This window comes from Humulus lupulus, chromosome 2, assembly GCF_963169125.1.
Source record: "Humulus lupulus chromosome 2, drHumLupu1.1, whole genome shotgun sequence".
In the NCBI taxonomy this organism is placed as follows: Eukaryota; Viridiplantae; Streptophyta; class Magnoliopsida; order Rosales; family Cannabaceae; genus Humulus; species Humulus lupulus.
In genome coordinates, this window is record NC_084794.1 from 293,981,008 (window position 1) to 293,998,940 (window position 17,933).

The following is a 17,933-nucleotide window of genomic DNA, read 5'->3' on the forward strand; positions in this document are numbered from 1 at the left end:
AAGCCCCGGCACTTAAACCTGTTGTGACTAAACCGCTAATCAATATTCTAAGATCGTCTCATGTCGAATAGCTCGAACAAACCCACATCATAATGTGGTCTCAACACATATCATTGACATGCATACAATTAACATTATATTATAATATAATTCTCATAAACATGCATAAACACATTTAATGGCATAATTAAGCAATTATGGCCCTCCCGGCCTACTAATCCAGCCATTAAACCATATTAGGGAATCCGGGGCATTACAATTTTGATTTTTTTTCGTTTTTTATGGGTTGTTGAATGATATACCATACCACAAAAATATATATATTGAGTTGAAAAATAATATACCATCAAAACTTACAAAATTATTACTCAAAAATGTATATACTATGCTAACAAAGTTATATACTACCATTAAAATGTATATACCATGATACAAAATTATATACTATCACTATGTATAATAAAATAGAAATTAAATATCACAAAAAAAATTATATACCATACCACAAAAAACATATACACTAATTGAAAAATAATATACCAACAACCTATAAAAAACTTAAAAAATCAATATAACTTTAAAATAAAAACTAATATACATATACTACTATATTAAAGTCATACAGTCCTAAATAAATAAATAAATTATAAAAAAGAGCAATTTAGGTAATCAACAATGTAAAATGATCATTTATCTACAATTTTAAAAATGAAAACATTAGCTTATTAATGACTTTATTTTGGATCATTTCCTATCATTTCTCTTTTAAAAAATCCCTTTTTTTGTTTTGTTAGCAAAAATTAGTATTTGATGTAAAAATATCTTATCAGTTATATTGAGCCCAAGCCCAAGCCCAAGCCCGCATGCAAGCCCAACTGCTGATTTGCCTTGGTCGTTTTCTTTTCTTTTTGAAAGAAAAGTTACGTCTGAAGTCTCTGCTCACTTCTCCAAAAGGGCGGGAAGAGGACTCTCACGCAGAGAATTTTGAAGATAGCCATGGAAAACTCCATGGACATCGCCCCTTCTTCTTCAGGACCTCTTGAGCTCGACGCAATTCGAAGGTCTCTTTCTTCTAATAGTTATTCATATCTAAATACATTTGTGTACAAAATATCTTAATTTTTTGTTTTTTAATGTTAAAGTCGAGCGAGAGAGCTGGAAGAGATGCTTAGGGTTCTGGAGGAAGATGCATCGGAGTTATGCCCTTTGGATTCAGAGAAATTACTCGAGGATTGTGCTCTCAATTTCCAGGTCTCTCGCTAATTACCCCAATTTTCTCTTTTTCCATTTAACCTTGTTATATACATATGTATTCATATTTATACTATCTACATATTATATAACTGTAACATTCACGTATGTTTATCCAAAAATTTATGGAGTGGAATGGGAAATTGCAGAGCAGAATGGAGGAAATAGGATCGGAGTGGTCAGATGTTGGTTTCTCAACAGACAAAGACATTGGTAAACAACTGATATTATCCTTAAACGAAAATGTCGTGGGTTTAAACAACTGGGTATTGCTCTTGAAATTTAGTGAATGAAAAATCATGACGATACAACAAGCAGTTTAGAAAGTTGCCCAAAAGTAAAGTTCAACAATTTACAATATGCAAAACAATGAAAACTTTGTTAAAAGGGCCCTTAGGGTCTACCCATTCTACGTATTATATAACCATGCCTTAGATTTTTTTTTTCTATGCTAAATCACAACTGTATAGCTCGTTGAGGTGTTTGAAAAAATAAAAAAGTAATGGAACGTACATCTTTTTTCTTATTATTCCTCAATTTCACGATTGTCTATTGTGTTTGATGTAGTGAGTTGTGTTTTTCTTTGGTCCCTACCCAATAATCTTGGTCAAGTTTGTTTGTCTAAACTGCATTTTTTCCGTAGATGAATGCTTGGAACACTTAGGAAAGGAGCTTAGCTCAGTGGAGGCTGAAAGCACTAAGATCTCTCAAGAAATTGAGATGCTTACAAGAACTCATGCTGAAGGTCAGGATTCACATTTTATTATATTGCATCGCTTTACATTATTATCTATACCGGAATATTGTGTCTTAAAAATAGTTTTTTTCTGTAGACTCTAGTCGCCTGGAGATTGAACTTGAAGGTTTAAAATGTTCATTGGACTCTGCGGCACTACAGGTTGGTTTATCCTATATAAATATATCATAAGGATACTTGACTTTTTCTTGTCTTCATAATTAATACAAGTTTTGTTTCTTTTCCAAATTACTAATATACTTTTTAGTTTTGGCAATTTTCTTTATGTAATGCGATAAAGAAAGTATAGATGATATTTTCAATTCATATATTTGTGTATGATTTTTCTAGGATCTGGAGAAAGTAAAATTGACCACAAATGATGACTGTATCAGACATGATGAAGGCCATTCGACTTCAATGAATGTTTATGGCAGCAAAAAACTAGAGGTTTTTTTAAAGATAGTAAAATTTCAAAGATTATATATATATATATTTTCTTTTGGTTAGTTGATAATATATCTTTGCTAGCTGGAATTTACTTGTGTGCATCATATGCTCGTGGGAACATGACAATTTAAGTTACTTACGTTCCTGTTCTAAACGTTTGCTCAATATTATGCCAAAATATGAAGTGTTAATGAAAATTTTCTTCCAATATATGAACACATTTTATGTTTATATTATCATGAATAGCGGCCTTTTTGTTTCATTAATTATAATGAAATATCTTCTGCAATACAATGCAGCTATTGGAACTTGAGAACCTGATAAAGAAGAAAACTACCATCTTAAAGTCTTTAGAGGATCTAGATTCTGTATGCAAATGGTAATTCTGCTATTATGGGCTTACATTTCTTGTACTTTGTCATTTATTCATATGTAGATCAATGCTTAACTTGTTTGTCATTGTAGGTTTGATGCCATAGAGCAGGTTGAAGATGCCCTTATAGGTATAAAAGTCATTGCATTTGATGAAAACTGCATTAGCTTGTCATTGCAGACATACATTCCAAAATTAGAAAGCTTTTTGTCTCAACAAAAAATTGAAGCTGTCGATGTGCCACTGGAATTGAAGCATCAGTTAATGATTGAAGTCATCGAAGGGACCATGGACCCGAAGAACGTTGAGGTATCATTACTAGCATAAGTGTTCTATCATATCATCTCCATATTCTTGGATGCTATTACTACTTTTCTTACTGCTGATTAGCTGCGACATGAAAGGGATATGGAATTTCATTATAGTATTATGAAAACTTAGGTCTTACAAAGACACCAAATAAAAAATAACCAAAATGTAATTTGTATGTTTTATCTCCCTGGTCTCATTAGATTAGGTCTACCCCTGGATCATGTAGTTTTAATATACTTTTCTTTGCAGTGAATTTGTTGAATCAAATAATAGAATTTTACATAAGGGAAGTCCCAACTGACACATAGATTTACAAATGATGTGTTTATCTATTTTCTTTTAATTTATATTTATCTGTGATTGATAAGAGCACTTCATACCATATTTTTCTTAGTTTGAATACTTGAAATGGGTACTAATACTGTGTCTGATTTCCAGATATTTCCAAATGATATATACATAAATGATATTCTGAATGCTGCAAAGAATTTCAGGTTTGTACTTGTATTCTTTTAAACTTATTACTTCCAAGTGGTTTGTTTTTTATTTTTAAGAAAACGAGTTGATAGTCTAAAAGAAACGATTTTACTTTTACTTATTTACTAGACTTATTCACTCTATGAAAGAAAAATAAATAATGTGTAAGCTATGTGAAATGTCTTTTGCAGTAAATCTTCATTGCAGTGGTTTGTATCAAAAGTACAAGACAGAATTGCTTTGTGTACGATGAGGCAACTTGTGGTAAAGAGTGCAAATAAGTCTCGGTAAGAAGCTTACTACACAGTTTCTCTGTATACTTCTGATATTTCTAAATATTATGGCAGACTTGCAGTAAAATAGTAAGGTTTGAGTAGTATTACGCTGGTCAACCAAAAGTTTTGATAGAAATGCATTTTGAAAATAGATACTCCTTGGAATACCTGGATAAAGATGAGATGATATTAGCTCACCTGGTTGGGGGAGTTGATGCGTTGATCAAGGTCTCTCAAGGTTGGCCAGAGTCAAGTTCTCCGTTGAAGCTGATATCTCTTAAGAGTTCTAACAATGACACAAAAGGAATATCTTTAAGCTTCCTGTGTAAGGTTAAGGTGGGTTTTACTTTACCTTTATCTTTCGGTTTCTTTCATCCAAAGCTGTAAATTGGACCTTGTGTCTTATGCATATGGTAATTCATGAATTTAGAAAAGATAAACGTTGATGTTGGAGGAATCCTTTTCTAATTTGAAATTTTTCTTTGTTTTACTCTTTATCTTATAGTTATGTTTGTATGATTTATTTACAGCTCTGCTCTTATCTTTCTAGGTTGTGCATTATGTTTGCAACTTTGTGTAGATAATTCTTGTCTTGCATGAAAACATGATCAGTTTGCAACTTTGCATAGTCTCAAACGATTCTGTAGCTACTTGTTCACTGGTTCACTGACAATTTCTTTTGGGTTCTTGGGTTACTTGATTTCCGATTCATTTAGGAGGCGGCAAATTCGCTGGCAGCACATCTTCGGCAAAATCTGTCAAGCTTTGTCGATGCAATTGAGAAAATACTCGTTTTACAAATGCAGATAGAACTCGAGTCAGATGAGACCGCAATGAACGACCAATGATTCCATAATGTCACCTTAAACAATGTTACTTTGCACTTTAAAAGTCATCTGTAACGACTTACACTTGAATGAAATTCCTGGTCTGTTAGAATCGTTCTACTAGGCTAGCTGTTTTTAAAAGTGATTATTTTGTGGAGGGATATCTTATCCTCCAAAATTCATTTTCTATGTTTCTTTACAAGTAATCCATTGGCCTTTCTTTCCTCTTCAATAAAGATGCCTAGTTTCTTGACAAATTATTTGCTCTTAATTATCTTCTGTTGTTTATGGTGACAACTCTTCTTTTCAACTTGTGGTTCATCCGAGGGACATGAATCCATATGATGTTAAAAACAGAGGCTAGAAAAACAGGTTCCACGATCGGACAGAACTTGGCGGCGCCGACCAATCTGCACTGGTTTGTCTGTGCTTCAACATTCTTATATAATGTATATTCTTTTTATGTTTATAGAGGAATTGAGAGAATGAGTAAAACCTCTAAAAATTTATTTATGTCAGGTAAATGAAGCTGCTATGGCTGCTCTTGAAGAGGAACTAATGACAACAGAAGCCAGTTTGGATAGAGCTGTATGTATGTACCATCAAAACACCTCACTTTGATATGTAATGCACAAATGTATAGTTAATAGGGGTATTTGTGGTATAAATATCCAATGTTTTATAGTTAAATACTTAATATTTTATTTTTACGGCAAAAATACTTAATGTTCAATATATGTTAAAGATAAATATCTAATTTTTTTTCTTCACGGCAAAAATACCTAAAGTTGCTAAAACATTACTTTTGTCAGTACCTTCTGTGTTGGAACGATTAAGCATATTGACTAAGCAGACATTTGTTACTATGTAATCGGTCAATTTCATATTTATGTTTTTTAAAAAATATTTTAAATTAGAAAAATGAATTGAAAAGACATTTTAAATTAACACAAATTTAAAAAATATATATTTTGATTAACAAAAATACATAAATTACAGAGTGATACATATTTGATGAGTCAATATTTAACAACTTCAACATTGGAGGTATTGAAAAAATAATGTTTTAAAAACTTTAGGTATTTTTGCTGCAAAGAAAAATGATTAGGTGTTTATTTTTAACATATATTGAATATTTAGTATTTTTGCAGTAAAAATAAAAGATTTGGTATTTAACTGTAAAAAATGTAAAATATTAGATATTTATGCCGCAAATATCCCTAGTTAATAATACAAAGCATGCTTCTTTCCTATATAAATTTTCTCTCATTCCTTGCTCATTTGGTATGCAGCAAAATCAATTCTACAAAATATTATGACAGAGCTTCAAATCACATTCTTTTTGGAATGGAATTTTTATGAAATCCCCATGAATAACATAGGATTTGTAAGTTTCTTTATTTATGAAATTGTTAATTGATTTTCAATCAAATCTAGACATTTAAATGACAAAAAATCAAATCATTAACTGATATAATTACCATATAATTCAGTTGTACATACATCATTTATAATTAGAAAAAAAATATTATTCATTAATTCCTTGAATCCAACTTTTTAATAGGAATTGAAATTGAGTGTAATTACTATGTAATTGGATGTAATAGAAGTACTTCAGTTTCACTATCAAATTATAATAATTTTATAAGAATTGAGTGTAATTACTAATAATATCAATTTTAAATAGTAATTATTACATAATATATTATTTTACCGTGTAATTACTAATTGTCTTGCCAACAATTTGTATTTTAAAATAGAGTGCAATTGGTAGGCTGTGTAATTGTTACTCTGTTAATTACAAGTTATAGTAATTACATAGTAAAATTAAAATATGTATTAGTGATTGTGAAGCCCTTAAAACAAAATTGACACTGATACAATGAAAAAATAAATTCCTACCACATATTTCGCTGAAGAAAAACAAGTACAAAACATTTTTTTTAGTTTATTTTAACAAACAAATGACCTCATAATATTGTCTTTAAAAATACAATTTTATCTATTTTTATGTAACTTTATAATTTTTTTATTTCAAAAATATAACTTTGGAAAAAAAAAAACAAGTATAATTTAACAAATTTAATATATCAATGACAAAAATATACTTTACAAATATATATACTAAATTTAATTAAAGAAAATAAATCATTCATATATCAAATATTTATACGCTCAGCTCATATCATTTCTTAAAAATTTGTAATTAAAAATATTATTTATTTTTATGATGTATATCATTTTTTAAGAATTTGTAAATATTATATTATTTTCTAAGTATTTTTTCTGAAAATATACATAATTTTTTTTAAGAAATTAGCTGAATAAATTGAGAATGAATCTTAAAATAATAATAAAAAAATTTATCCACCTTTAATAAAAATTTTAAGTCAATTTTATAATGCATGCCTCTAATTTTTGTTTTCTAAATTACTACTTAATATAATTTTATCTTTGTTCTTACCACCCACATCTCTCTCTTATTCATAATTCATTACTCTTCTTCTTTTTCTTTTCCCAACCGTTTTATACCACACAAGTATATATTTATACATTTGGATTTGAACTTTAGAATCATATCAAAGTCAAAATTAATAATTAAGTTGTTTAAAAATATTATTTATAAATATGATTTGTACATTTATCACCACAAATAACTGAACTTTTTGATTGAGAATTCTTAGTTTAAAATATAATAAATGAACATGACACCAAAAAATATTATTATTATTTTCTTTCCTCAAAAAGCAAAAGTTAAAATTTTAGTATTCTAGTTCGGTTGATAATTTTAAAAAATAAAAACAAATTCTCTTAATAAGTGAATGTAGCGGGCAAGATCTGTCTACTTGATAAAAAAGAGTTCAACAAGCAGTCGGATTAGCCTCTTGGCCCAATAAACCAGTCTGACTAGCCATTAAGACCCAAACCCATGTAAATAGGCTCGCATATACAATGAAACATCTAAATGCCCAAAACCATACCTGGACCCGAATCCGGATACGCTCAGTCAGCCAGGGACCTTGAAACAGTCAAGGCTCACACCACATTTGCCGAAAATTTTGGAAAGAAACCACTTGGAGCGAGTCAAACGAATCAGGAAGACGGAGGAAAAACGGTAGAGAAAAAGAATGATAAATTGGACCCTAAGGGGGGGAGAACGAAAAATTGAATAATCGATACTTGATATACTTTCTCTTACTTCTCTCAAGTCGATCCCGTCAAGTGAATCGAATCAGTCAAAGAGACCTGACCATATAGTCAAACTTCGCCGTCACTCAACCACGAACTAGTCAGACTGACCTGACAGAACCATCAAGCTCTGCCATCATACGCCCATCATTCTACTCATTCATTCAATATTATTTGTATTATTATCTTACAATTACTATTATCTTTAACGACTTTCTGACTAACTTGAGCGTTGGAGTCCCTTTGGCTGACACCCCACCGGTGCTCCAAATTGAACTCTCGTCTCTCTATTTGTTCTTGACAGATTGTTGGTGCCTGTCTAATCAATTATAGGAAATCACCTCTATAGTGAAATATGATAAAATTACAATTTTAAATTAAAACTTATATCCGAACAAATACATAAAAATAGTGAAAATTACACCTAGTACCCAATTTAAGTTAACCTCTTTAATTTTTACCCACTTTTTAAAACTCTTAGATTAATACCCAAACTATTAATGACTCTACCCATTATACAGTGGTCCAGTGGAACTGACAGCGAAATATTATTTAAAGAGGGAAGTAAATGACATGACAGAGGCAAAGATTGAGATTTTTACATTGGACTTCTAGTAGTGTTTTAAGGGTAATATGAGAAATGTGCTTAAAAAAATGGGTAATATTCAACTAAATGTTATTAGTAGCTATTTTTAGTTAACTAATCCTAAAATTGGGTATTTTTCAAGTTATCCAATAAAAATATGATCCCAAGTTCGAATTTCATTCTCTCATTGATTTGGCTTCGGGACATTGTTTGATCACATGTGAATAACTTAATTAATATTTGAAAGTGTTTAATATATTTATACTACTTTGTATTTAAATTATTGGGTCATTGTAGGTTGCTTCTGATCCAAGCAAAATATGTAGCGTTGGATGTTCTTCTCTCTTTGCGACTTCAAGTGCATATTGTAGAGATAAATTGTTTAGCACTTGTGTCTGCTTACATTAAGCGATACACCTTTTACAATAATCTTGGGTTTTTGTTAGACGATATAACAAGTATGTTATCCAAATTTTTAAGAGTGTCCCTGATTCATGTTCGATGTTCGGCTAATGTGACTGTTCATGAATTAGTTGCTTATACTTTTAGGATGTATAAACAGCTTGTTTGGTTAGATATTATTCTTGATTTTCTTCGACATCTTTAATTATTGTAGATTGTATGACATTATATTTATTTTTTTAAAGAAGTTTTGATTGCCACAAAAAAAAAAAAGTTCAAACAGCTAAAATATTTACACTGTGCTGTGCTTAAAAAAAAAAAGAAGAAAATATGCACTTAATTACACTGTCTGATGATTAATATAATTAAAAAAAATATTTAAATAAATTCAAATTAAACCAGACAAAAGAATTAATAATATAAAATTAATATGTACTTATTCATGAAATTACAAAAACAGCTAGAAAAACGCAGTGAGAATCGATAGTATATTTGGAAAGAGTGAAAAAATGAGAATAATTATATATATAGGAATTTTTTCATTACTTTTGTCCTTATTATTATAGTATTATTTTTTATTTTCGGTATTTTGATAAATTATAACTTATTTTTTTAATTATAATAGTTATCTTGCTAATTTTTTTGAAATCCCAAATAATTTACAATACCGAAATTAGAATCGTCACTTGCACATGTACTTAAGGGTCTGATTGTTGTAGTATCTAAACCCCATTTTATCATTTTAAAAACTTTAAAACAGTAGGACCTACAAGAATAACTGATTGATGATTTTGAAAATAAAATTCAAACCAATATTCTAATTTTGTGTCTAAAATCAAAAACAAGAAAATCATATTTTCTCTGATTTTAAATCATTATATTCCAAAATCATTTGTTTTTATATTTTCAGATTCCTTAACAATCACATATTAAATTTTTTAAAACTCAAAAATAATTTTTAGATACTGAACCAATCACATTTTCAAACACATATTTTCAGACTATAAATTCATATTTTTATTTCAGAAATACACTTTTTGAAAATAAAAGTTTTCAATTGCGAATCAATCACACCCAATATTTTATACTCATTTAAAACATACTGTTTGAACTCTAATTTTGGCACTTTAAATTCATCAAAATTTCTTGAAAATTAATGAAATAACTGTCATAAAAAAAAATTGTTAAAATTTTTCAGTGCCCAAAATAGAAAAATATACCATACAAAAATGATGCCACTAAGAAACTACCTATATATATTTATTTTGATTCTAAATAGATCCTATTAACACGTCTATATTCTCTATCACGTGGCATCTCATTATGATTTCACGTATATTTATAACTACTCATGACTAACACTCTCTCGCTCTTTCCTTAACCAACCGAACATCACAACATATCGCAACAATCTTGGTCTCTGTATTCTTTTCATTTTCATTGAATTTCCATGGCTACAGACCCACATTAATTTTCTCGAGAAAGTAAGGTAAGAACAATGGCGGGCAACGAGTGGATTAATGGGTACTTGGAAGCCATATTGGACACTGGAGCTTCCGCTATTGAAGACCAGAAGCAGAGTACTGCGCCTGTGAATACTGGCCATTTCAATCCCACTAAGTACTTTGTGGAAGAGGTGGTCACGGGGGTCGACGAGTCCGACCTCCACCGCACATGGATCAAAGTTGTTGCCACGCGCAACACGCGCGAGCGCAGTTCCAGGCTCGAGAATATGTGTTGGCGTATTTGGCACCTTACCCGCAAGAAGAAGCAGGTTCGAGATTGATGATCTCTATGTGTTTGTTATTTTCTTTGTTTGAGTTTGGATCAAATGGGAGTTGTTTGTTTACTTAGATATTGTTTCATCAACTTACGTGAGTTCCTTCCAGTTACATATTATGTGGGTTGAATCTTGAAACAGGCTTGGATTACTTTTCTTGATTGGTCACAGTACAAGGGTCTTTGCAGTTATAGATTCAATCTGTATGTTTTATAAAGTAGCTATCTAGAAATTTCAAAAGGATGAGAGAAAATATTTTCCCTTTTTCATTTATGGTTTTTGTCGAAAAGAAAAATGATGGGGTACCTAAGAGAAGTTGTGGACACGTAAGTTTTTTCTTAAAAAAAAATGTACCTTGAAGTTTGTTCTCATTGATCCAGGCATAAAGTGAGTATTGGGATGGTCTTTAATTCTTAAAATGAAGTCTGAGACACTTAAAAAATTGGAACTGCAATATGTTGATCTGTATTTTTTTCTCCTTTGCTGATTTTAACTGGCAGCATTATTTGTTTATGCTGAAATTTTTAGAGTAACACTGCTTTGCTTTCCTTCTACTTACTGGTCTTTGGCACCAATGACCACTTCAAGGGAACAAACTAACCATCGTTCATGCCCAATTATTAATTTGTGAGTTTACTATATAGTTGGAATGGGAGGAACTACAACGGCTTACAAACCGTAGATGGGAGCGGGAACAAGGACGCAAAGATGCAACTGAGGACATGTCCGAAGACCTGTCTGAGGGAGAAAAAGGAGATGGTTTGGGGGAGATGGTACCTTGTGAGACCCCAAGGCAAAGGTTCCAGCGTAACATTTCCAACTTGGAAGTATGGTCGGATGATAAAAAAGAGAAGAAACTTTATATTGTTCTTATAAGGTATGATTTTATTTTTCTGTCATGATTGAGTTTCTTATTAATAGATATAAGCTAGCAGTCTAGATCCAAAGTAAGTTTTAGGCCCTGTATGTAGATCCTGGAACTTGGGGGTAAAAATCACCAATTTTGTAATCTTTAAAGTGTGACTTATTTCCATAACATCTGTTGTGACTAGCTCTAAAATGTCATTAAACAGAGAAACAGAATCATTCTTAAGCTTCTTAAACTTATACATCATGGGTAAGTATTAGACAATTATGAGTCTTAATTACAATGACAACTTTTGTTCATGTGTAGTTTGCATGGTTTGGTACGTGGAGAAAATATGGAGCTTGGCCGAGATTCTGATACTGGGGGGCAGGTATATTCTGACCATGGTTTGGTATCCCTCAATGAATAAATGGTACTAATGCTTAAATACTTTTTTCATGGTTTACTTCTGTGTTTTCATCCTTGTGAAACTTATAATAGGTCAAATACGTGGTGGAGCTTGCTAGAGCTCTTGCTAGGATGCCTGGGGTTTACAGGGTGGACCTCTTTACTCGTCAAATTTCTTCTCCAGATGTTGATTGGAGCTACGGGGAGCCAACAGAGATGCTAACTACTGGCCTTGATGATGGTGATGGCACTGAGGCAGGAGAGAGCAGTGGGGCATATATTGTGAGGATCCCCTTTGGTCCCCGTGATAAGTACTTGAGCAAAGAATTACTCTGGCCCTATATTCAAGAATTTGTAGATGGAGCTCTAGCTCACATTCTTAATATGTCAAAAGTTTTGGCTGAACAAATTGGTGGGGACCAACCCATTTGGCCTTATGTGATACATGGGCATTATGCAGATGCAGGGGATAGTGCTGCTCTTCTTTCGGGTGCTTTAAATGTTCCAATGGTTTTAACTGGACACTCACTTGGGAGGAATAAGCTTGAACAGCTTCTCAAGCAAGGGCGCCAATCAAAGGAGGATATCAATTCAACATATAGGATCACTAGAAGGATAGAAGGAGAAGAGCTAGCACTTGATGCTGCAGAACTTGTTATTACTAGTACTAAACAGGAGATTGAAGAACAATGGGGACTCTATGATGGGTTTGATGTCAAGCTTGAGAAAGTGTTGCGTGCTCGTGCCAGACGAGGGGTCAATTGCTATGGGAGATTTATGCCAAGGATGGAGGTAAAAATCTGGATTCTTTCCCTTTTACTTCATTTCTACAAGTACCTTCTGCCTTGGTTTTAGAAAATTTAGTTGCAATAACCTGAAAAGAGGAACAAGAAGTTTATTTATGCTTATGTCAGTTCTCATTTCTTACATCATTATATCAGTGCATTGGATCTATTTTCCTTCCTTTTATTTTTCATCATTGGTACTCAAACAGCTTATGTGTAGGTTATTCCTCCTGGCATGGATTTCAGCAATGTTGTAGTCCAAGATGATGGCCTTGAAGTTGATGGAGAACTTACACAACTTATTAGTGGTCTAGATGAATCTTCACCAAAATCATTTCCACCAATATGGTCAGAAGTAAGTGTGTAGTTCTTGTTACTTGCCACTCGTGAACATTTGAGTCTTGTTATCGCCTTACAATAACCTCTTTTTGGTAGGTGATGCATTTTCTTACAAACCCACATAAACCAATGATCTTGGCTCTATCAAGGCCAGATCCCAAGAAGAACTTAACTACTCTTTTGAAGGCCTTTGGAGAATGTCGTCCACTAAGAGAACTTGCTAATCTTGTAAGTAGTTTTTTGCAATAACTCAAGTAGGCTTCCAAAAATGTCATCTAAGAATGTCAAGAATAAAATTGATATGTTTCTACACAGACACTAATTATGGGGAATAGAGACAATATTGATGAGATGTCTGGTGGAAATGCTAGTGTTCTTACCACAGTGTTGAAATTAATCGACCAGTATGACCTATATGGGCAAGTAGCCTATCCAAAGCATCACAAACAATCTGATGTACCCGATATATACCGACTTGCAGCGAAGACAAAGGTTTGCGCTAGCTAACAATTCCTAGTGGTAGCTTTTGTGTTTTGTTTGATAATTTTTTCACTTGATAATTATAAAGTGGTTGGAATATGGCAGGGAGTTTTCATAAATCCAGCATTAGTGGAGCCTTTTGGGCTTACTTTGATTGAGGTTTGTTTTTATTCAGCACCATTCCTTTTATTTATGGGATCCTTATTTTCTCCACAAATCTACAAGTTTGGTTTAATAAATGTTTGAAATTACTCAGGCAGCGGCGCATGGGCTACCAATGGTGGCTACAAAAAATGGTGGACCAGTGGACATTCATCGGGTAAAATGTTATCTGTTTTTATTTTATGTCTAATTAGTTATTGTGGTAGACATTATAAAACTACTGAAAAACCAATTCATGGGCACTATCCAACTACAGTTTGTGGATGTTATGGTCATTCTTAATTTAAATGTTCTCCTTTCTATCTTTTTCAAAAGTACTAATTGATATATTCTATTGTGGGTTTTTAGGCTCTGAATAATGGTTTGCTAGTGGATCCCCATGATCAGCAAAAAATTGCTGATGCACTGCTAAAGTTGTTATCAGAGAAAAACTTATGGCATGACTGCAGAAAGAATGGTTGGAAGAACATACACCTTTTTTCATGGCCAGAACACTGCCGTACTTACCTAACTAGGGTGGCAGCCTGTCGTATGAGACACCCACAGTGGCAAACTGACACCCCAGATGATGAGATAGTTGCTGAGGAGTCTTTTAATGATTCACTTTTGGATGTTCAAGATATGTCACTTAGGCTTTCGGTTGATGGAGAAAAAAATTCGTTGAATGGATCTTTCGATGTGTCTTCTGCTGTTGCTGATCCTGAGCTTCATGATCAAGTGAAAAGGGTATTAAGCAAGATAAAGAAACCAGAATCTGATCTACCTGACAAAGACACCATGACAAAGCATCTTGAATATGTGCCAAGCAAGTATCCCATGTTAAGGTGGAGGCGAAAATTGATGGTTATAGCACTTGATTGCTATGAAAGCAATGGAGCTCCTGACAAAAAGATGATTAATATCATGCGAGAGATAATCAAGGCTATACGGTTAGACACTCAGATTGCCAGAGTCTCAGGTTTTGCTTTATCAACAGCTATGCCAGTGTCAGAAACAATAGAATTCTTGAAGTTGGGAAGGTTTCCGGCGAATGATTTTGATGTACTGATTTGCAGTAGTGGAAGTGAAATATACTATCCTGGTACTTACACAGAGGAAGATGGAAAGCTTTTCCCTGATCCAGATTATGCATCACATATTGACTACCGTTGGGGATGTGAAGGTTTGAAGAAAACTATTTGGAAGCTGTTGAATACCAATGAAGGGAAAGAAAACTCAGATCAGTCTTCTTGCCCCATTAAGGAAGATTCAAAATCAGCCAATGCACATTGCATCTCCTACCTAATAAAGGATCCCAGTAAGGTATATTAAGCTCCTTAATAAGAAGTTTAACAGAAAACAAGTTTGGTTTTCATTTTAGTTGTTCTCAAGACAAGAACATGATCTATTACAGGTAATGAAAGTACATGATTTGAGGCAGAAATTTAGGATGCGAGGGATACGCTGTCATCCTATGTACTGCAGGAACTCAACGAAAATGCATGCTATTCCTCTATTTGCATCACGAGCCCAGGCACTAAGGTACTAATGTTAATTTTACGTACAGTTGGTACCATGATTATTGTCCTACACAAAAGCTGGTAGCATATCAGTTATGAAAGTAAATTATTCTCTCATATCCAATCCAGGTATTCACCTCCTTTACTATATATGTGTTTTAAGTTTTAGTTATTCTATGATATAATAATTCCTAGGGTTTATACCTTTTTGGACATTGTGTTTTGTTCAATTAACTGTTTTGGACCCTTTGTTTTGTAAAATTATTCAAATAGAACCCTAAACTCGATTTTGATCAAAATTTTCTAATTAGTTAAAATTACAAATAATTCACCAAACTAACAATTTAAAACAAAAACAAAATCATTTTGCATAAAAATTGTCTTGTTATATTTAATTTATTCTTCATTAAAATTGAGTTTAAAGGTCTATTTGAACTATTTTACAAAACACAGAGTCCATAAAATAATTTATCAAAAAGATATAAACACGAATTTTCACATGTTGTTATAATACTGAAAAAAGCCTTTCCTAGTGTCTTCCACATTGTGATGTTGGAACTAGTTGTGAATTGTATTCAATTTAACTGGTAAATCTGCTTACATTAGGATCTAAACACATCCTACAACAAAAACATTTGGAACACATATATCCCTATACTTTGGATTTTTTTTTCATTATAGGAATTCTCGAGCGAATATAATGAAATTTAAAAAAACATTTGGTTTCTGATTCATAGGTATTTGTTTGTGCGTTGGAAATTAAATGTGGCAAACATGTTCGTGTTCCTTGGCGAAAGCGGAGACACCGACTACGAAGAGATGATATCTGGGGCTCATAAAACCATAATTATGAAAGGAGTGGTTGCTAAGGGCTCAGAAGAGCTGCTAAGAACATCTGGAAGTTATCTGAAAGATGACATTATCCCTCCTGAGACTCCACTCATCACCTTCATTGATGGTGAAGCAACAGTAGATCAGATTGCCAGTGCTTTGAAGCATGTCTCCAAGTCTTCTGCTGGAATGTGAGATGTCACACCCTCTCTTCCTATACACACATATATATAAAACATATATTTATATATATATATTCTTTTGTCCAGTAAAACATGTTAGTCTTTTTTTACTTATATTGGGAGGATATGTTCTGTTGTGCCATTCTGAGATGGTCTTTGCTTGCAATTGTCAAACAAGTGCTTTCTCTTTTTCTATCTGAATACAAAATTTTAAGGACATGGTGTATTGTTTTTGGAAGAATAAAAGTATGAACAACACCCTAGATTCACATATAGCCATGTAGTCACTTTAAAAAATTTAAGCACACAAATAGCCTCACTTCAGTACCAAAGCTGGCTTGGATAGATCTTCGAGTATCAGCACAAGCTGACCAATCTGAATCTGGGAAAGCTTTTCAGCTGAAAATGAGATGAAGAAGAGAAGATGGACCAAGCTTTTGAGCTTGATATATTGGAACACAATAGGACATGTCTGGTGATTGTCATTGTCAAGTATACAATAGTATTCATTAAGGTTATATTTTATTTTTTCTTTAGACTTGTTACTCATTTTTGCTGCAAATTTTCCTAAAAGAAAAGCTCATGATCACACTCACCATCATTCACCAATCAAGAACCCATACAATTCACTTTTAATTAAGAGAATTGCTAAGGGGCACTATTGGTGCCCAACACTGTAAGTAGGTGTTATACCGCTATTGGTGTAATATAATATCGGGTCTCACTAACCAATCATGAATCATGAAGTGTCACCTCATGTGTTGTTTGTACACCTTAAGTTACTATTTACCCTTTACTTAAATATAGCATTACATAAACTCTCAACCAAACAAAGTTGAGACCTTTTGGCAAGTATCATTGTCAAATATTCTGGTCTTAAATGGTCAGGGACTAACCTTTTCTCAATCATTTCCTTGATAAGCTCAAGGCCAACTTCAGTTTTCCCAACTTTTATGTAGCCTTGTCTTCAACACCTTTAGATAACATCTTTCAAAATATCTCTGATGCTTTATATGTTTTCCTTGCAAAGAATTTCCTTTAATCATTGTGTTGTAAGTTATTATGTTGAGCTCTTTACCATGTTGAATATCTTTTGAGCCTTTCTCACCTCTTCTGGAATAAGCATACAAAAACCCATTTAGAGTTATAATGTTGAAGATGAGGAGGAAGTGGGTTTGGTTGAAGAACAGAAGAAGAGTTTTGAAATGGGGTTTGGGGACTCCATTGAGTAGAATTCACAAGCTCTGGTTTTGAACTTCCATTGACGAATCAGGGAGAGAGCTTCAATTGTCGTCCTCCTCACACTACACTTTTTTGTTCCATTTTAGTTCTTGCCATGTAAGCTTGTCGTTTATCTTAATTAATATCGTTTATAATGATAAATGTCGTTTTCTAAAATTAGTGTCGTTTTTTTAATTATTGTCGTTTTATAAAATTTGTCGTTTATCTTAATTAATGTCGACAATATAGCTAAGGCAATCTGTTTTGAAACAGAACCAACCGTTGAAAAAAAAAGAAAAAATCAGCTACTTGTAATACAAATTGTTGGAGAATTTGGCTAAAGTATATAGGTGTGTTTCGTTACACTAACAAAAATAGTTTTTTATTTAATTAATTAAAAATTTGATAATTAAACATAAAATATATTTGGTAACTCTATTTATATTTATTATTTTTTAAAATTTTAATTAAAATTCATTAAATTTTGAAAATATAATTTTTTTCACTTTCAAATTTTTTTT

General features: G+C 32.3%; 2 protein-coding genes across 3 annotated transcripts; both read left to right on the forward strand.

Moving 5' to 3' along the window:
• Positions 1 to 907: 907 nt before the first annotated feature.
• On the forward strand, positions 908 to 4,958 carry LOC133819863 (uncharacterized). Of its 2 annotated transcripts, none has more exons than XM_062253236.1 (12): positions 908 to 1,061; positions 1,143 to 1,251; positions 1,401 to 1,464; positions 1,895 to 1,996; positions 2,085 to 2,149; positions 2,339 to 2,437; positions 2,737 to 2,816; positions 2,903 to 3,119; positions 3,561 to 3,616; positions 3,791 to 3,886; positions 4,027 to 4,210; positions 4,591 to 4,958. In XM_062253236.1, exons 1-12 carry the CDS (start codon positions 997 to 999, stop codon positions 4,720 to 4,722), a joined length of 1,269 nt encoding a protein of 422 aa, XP_062109220.1. In that variant the 5' UTR covers positions 908 to 996; the 3' UTR covers positions 4,723 to 4,958. The 2 variants fall into 2 exon arrangements, with proteins under 2 accessions (XP_062109220.1, XP_062109221.1); XM_062253237.1 differs by having other exon boundaries at positions 1,406 to 1,464.
• Positions 4,959 to 10,270: 5,312 nt separating this feature from the next.
• LOC133819864 (probable sucrose-phosphate synthase 2) lies at positions 10,271 to 16,568 on the forward strand. The gene is made up of 12 exons (XM_062253238.1): positions 10,271 to 10,652; positions 11,303 to 11,535; positions 11,833 to 11,896; positions 12,007 to 12,705; positions 12,919 to 13,053; positions 13,134 to 13,265; positions 13,353 to 13,529; positions 13,623 to 13,676; positions 13,774 to 13,836; positions 14,028 to 14,981; positions 15,073 to 15,200; positions 15,916 to 16,568. The coding sequence occupies exons 1-12, from the start codon at positions 10,377 to 10,379 to the stop codon at positions 16,202 to 16,204; spliced, it is 3,204 nt and encodes a 1,067-aa protein (XP_062109222.1). The 5' UTR covers positions 10,271 to 10,376; the 3' UTR covers positions 16,205 to 16,568.
• Positions 16,569 to 17,933: the final 1,365 nt, after the last annotated feature.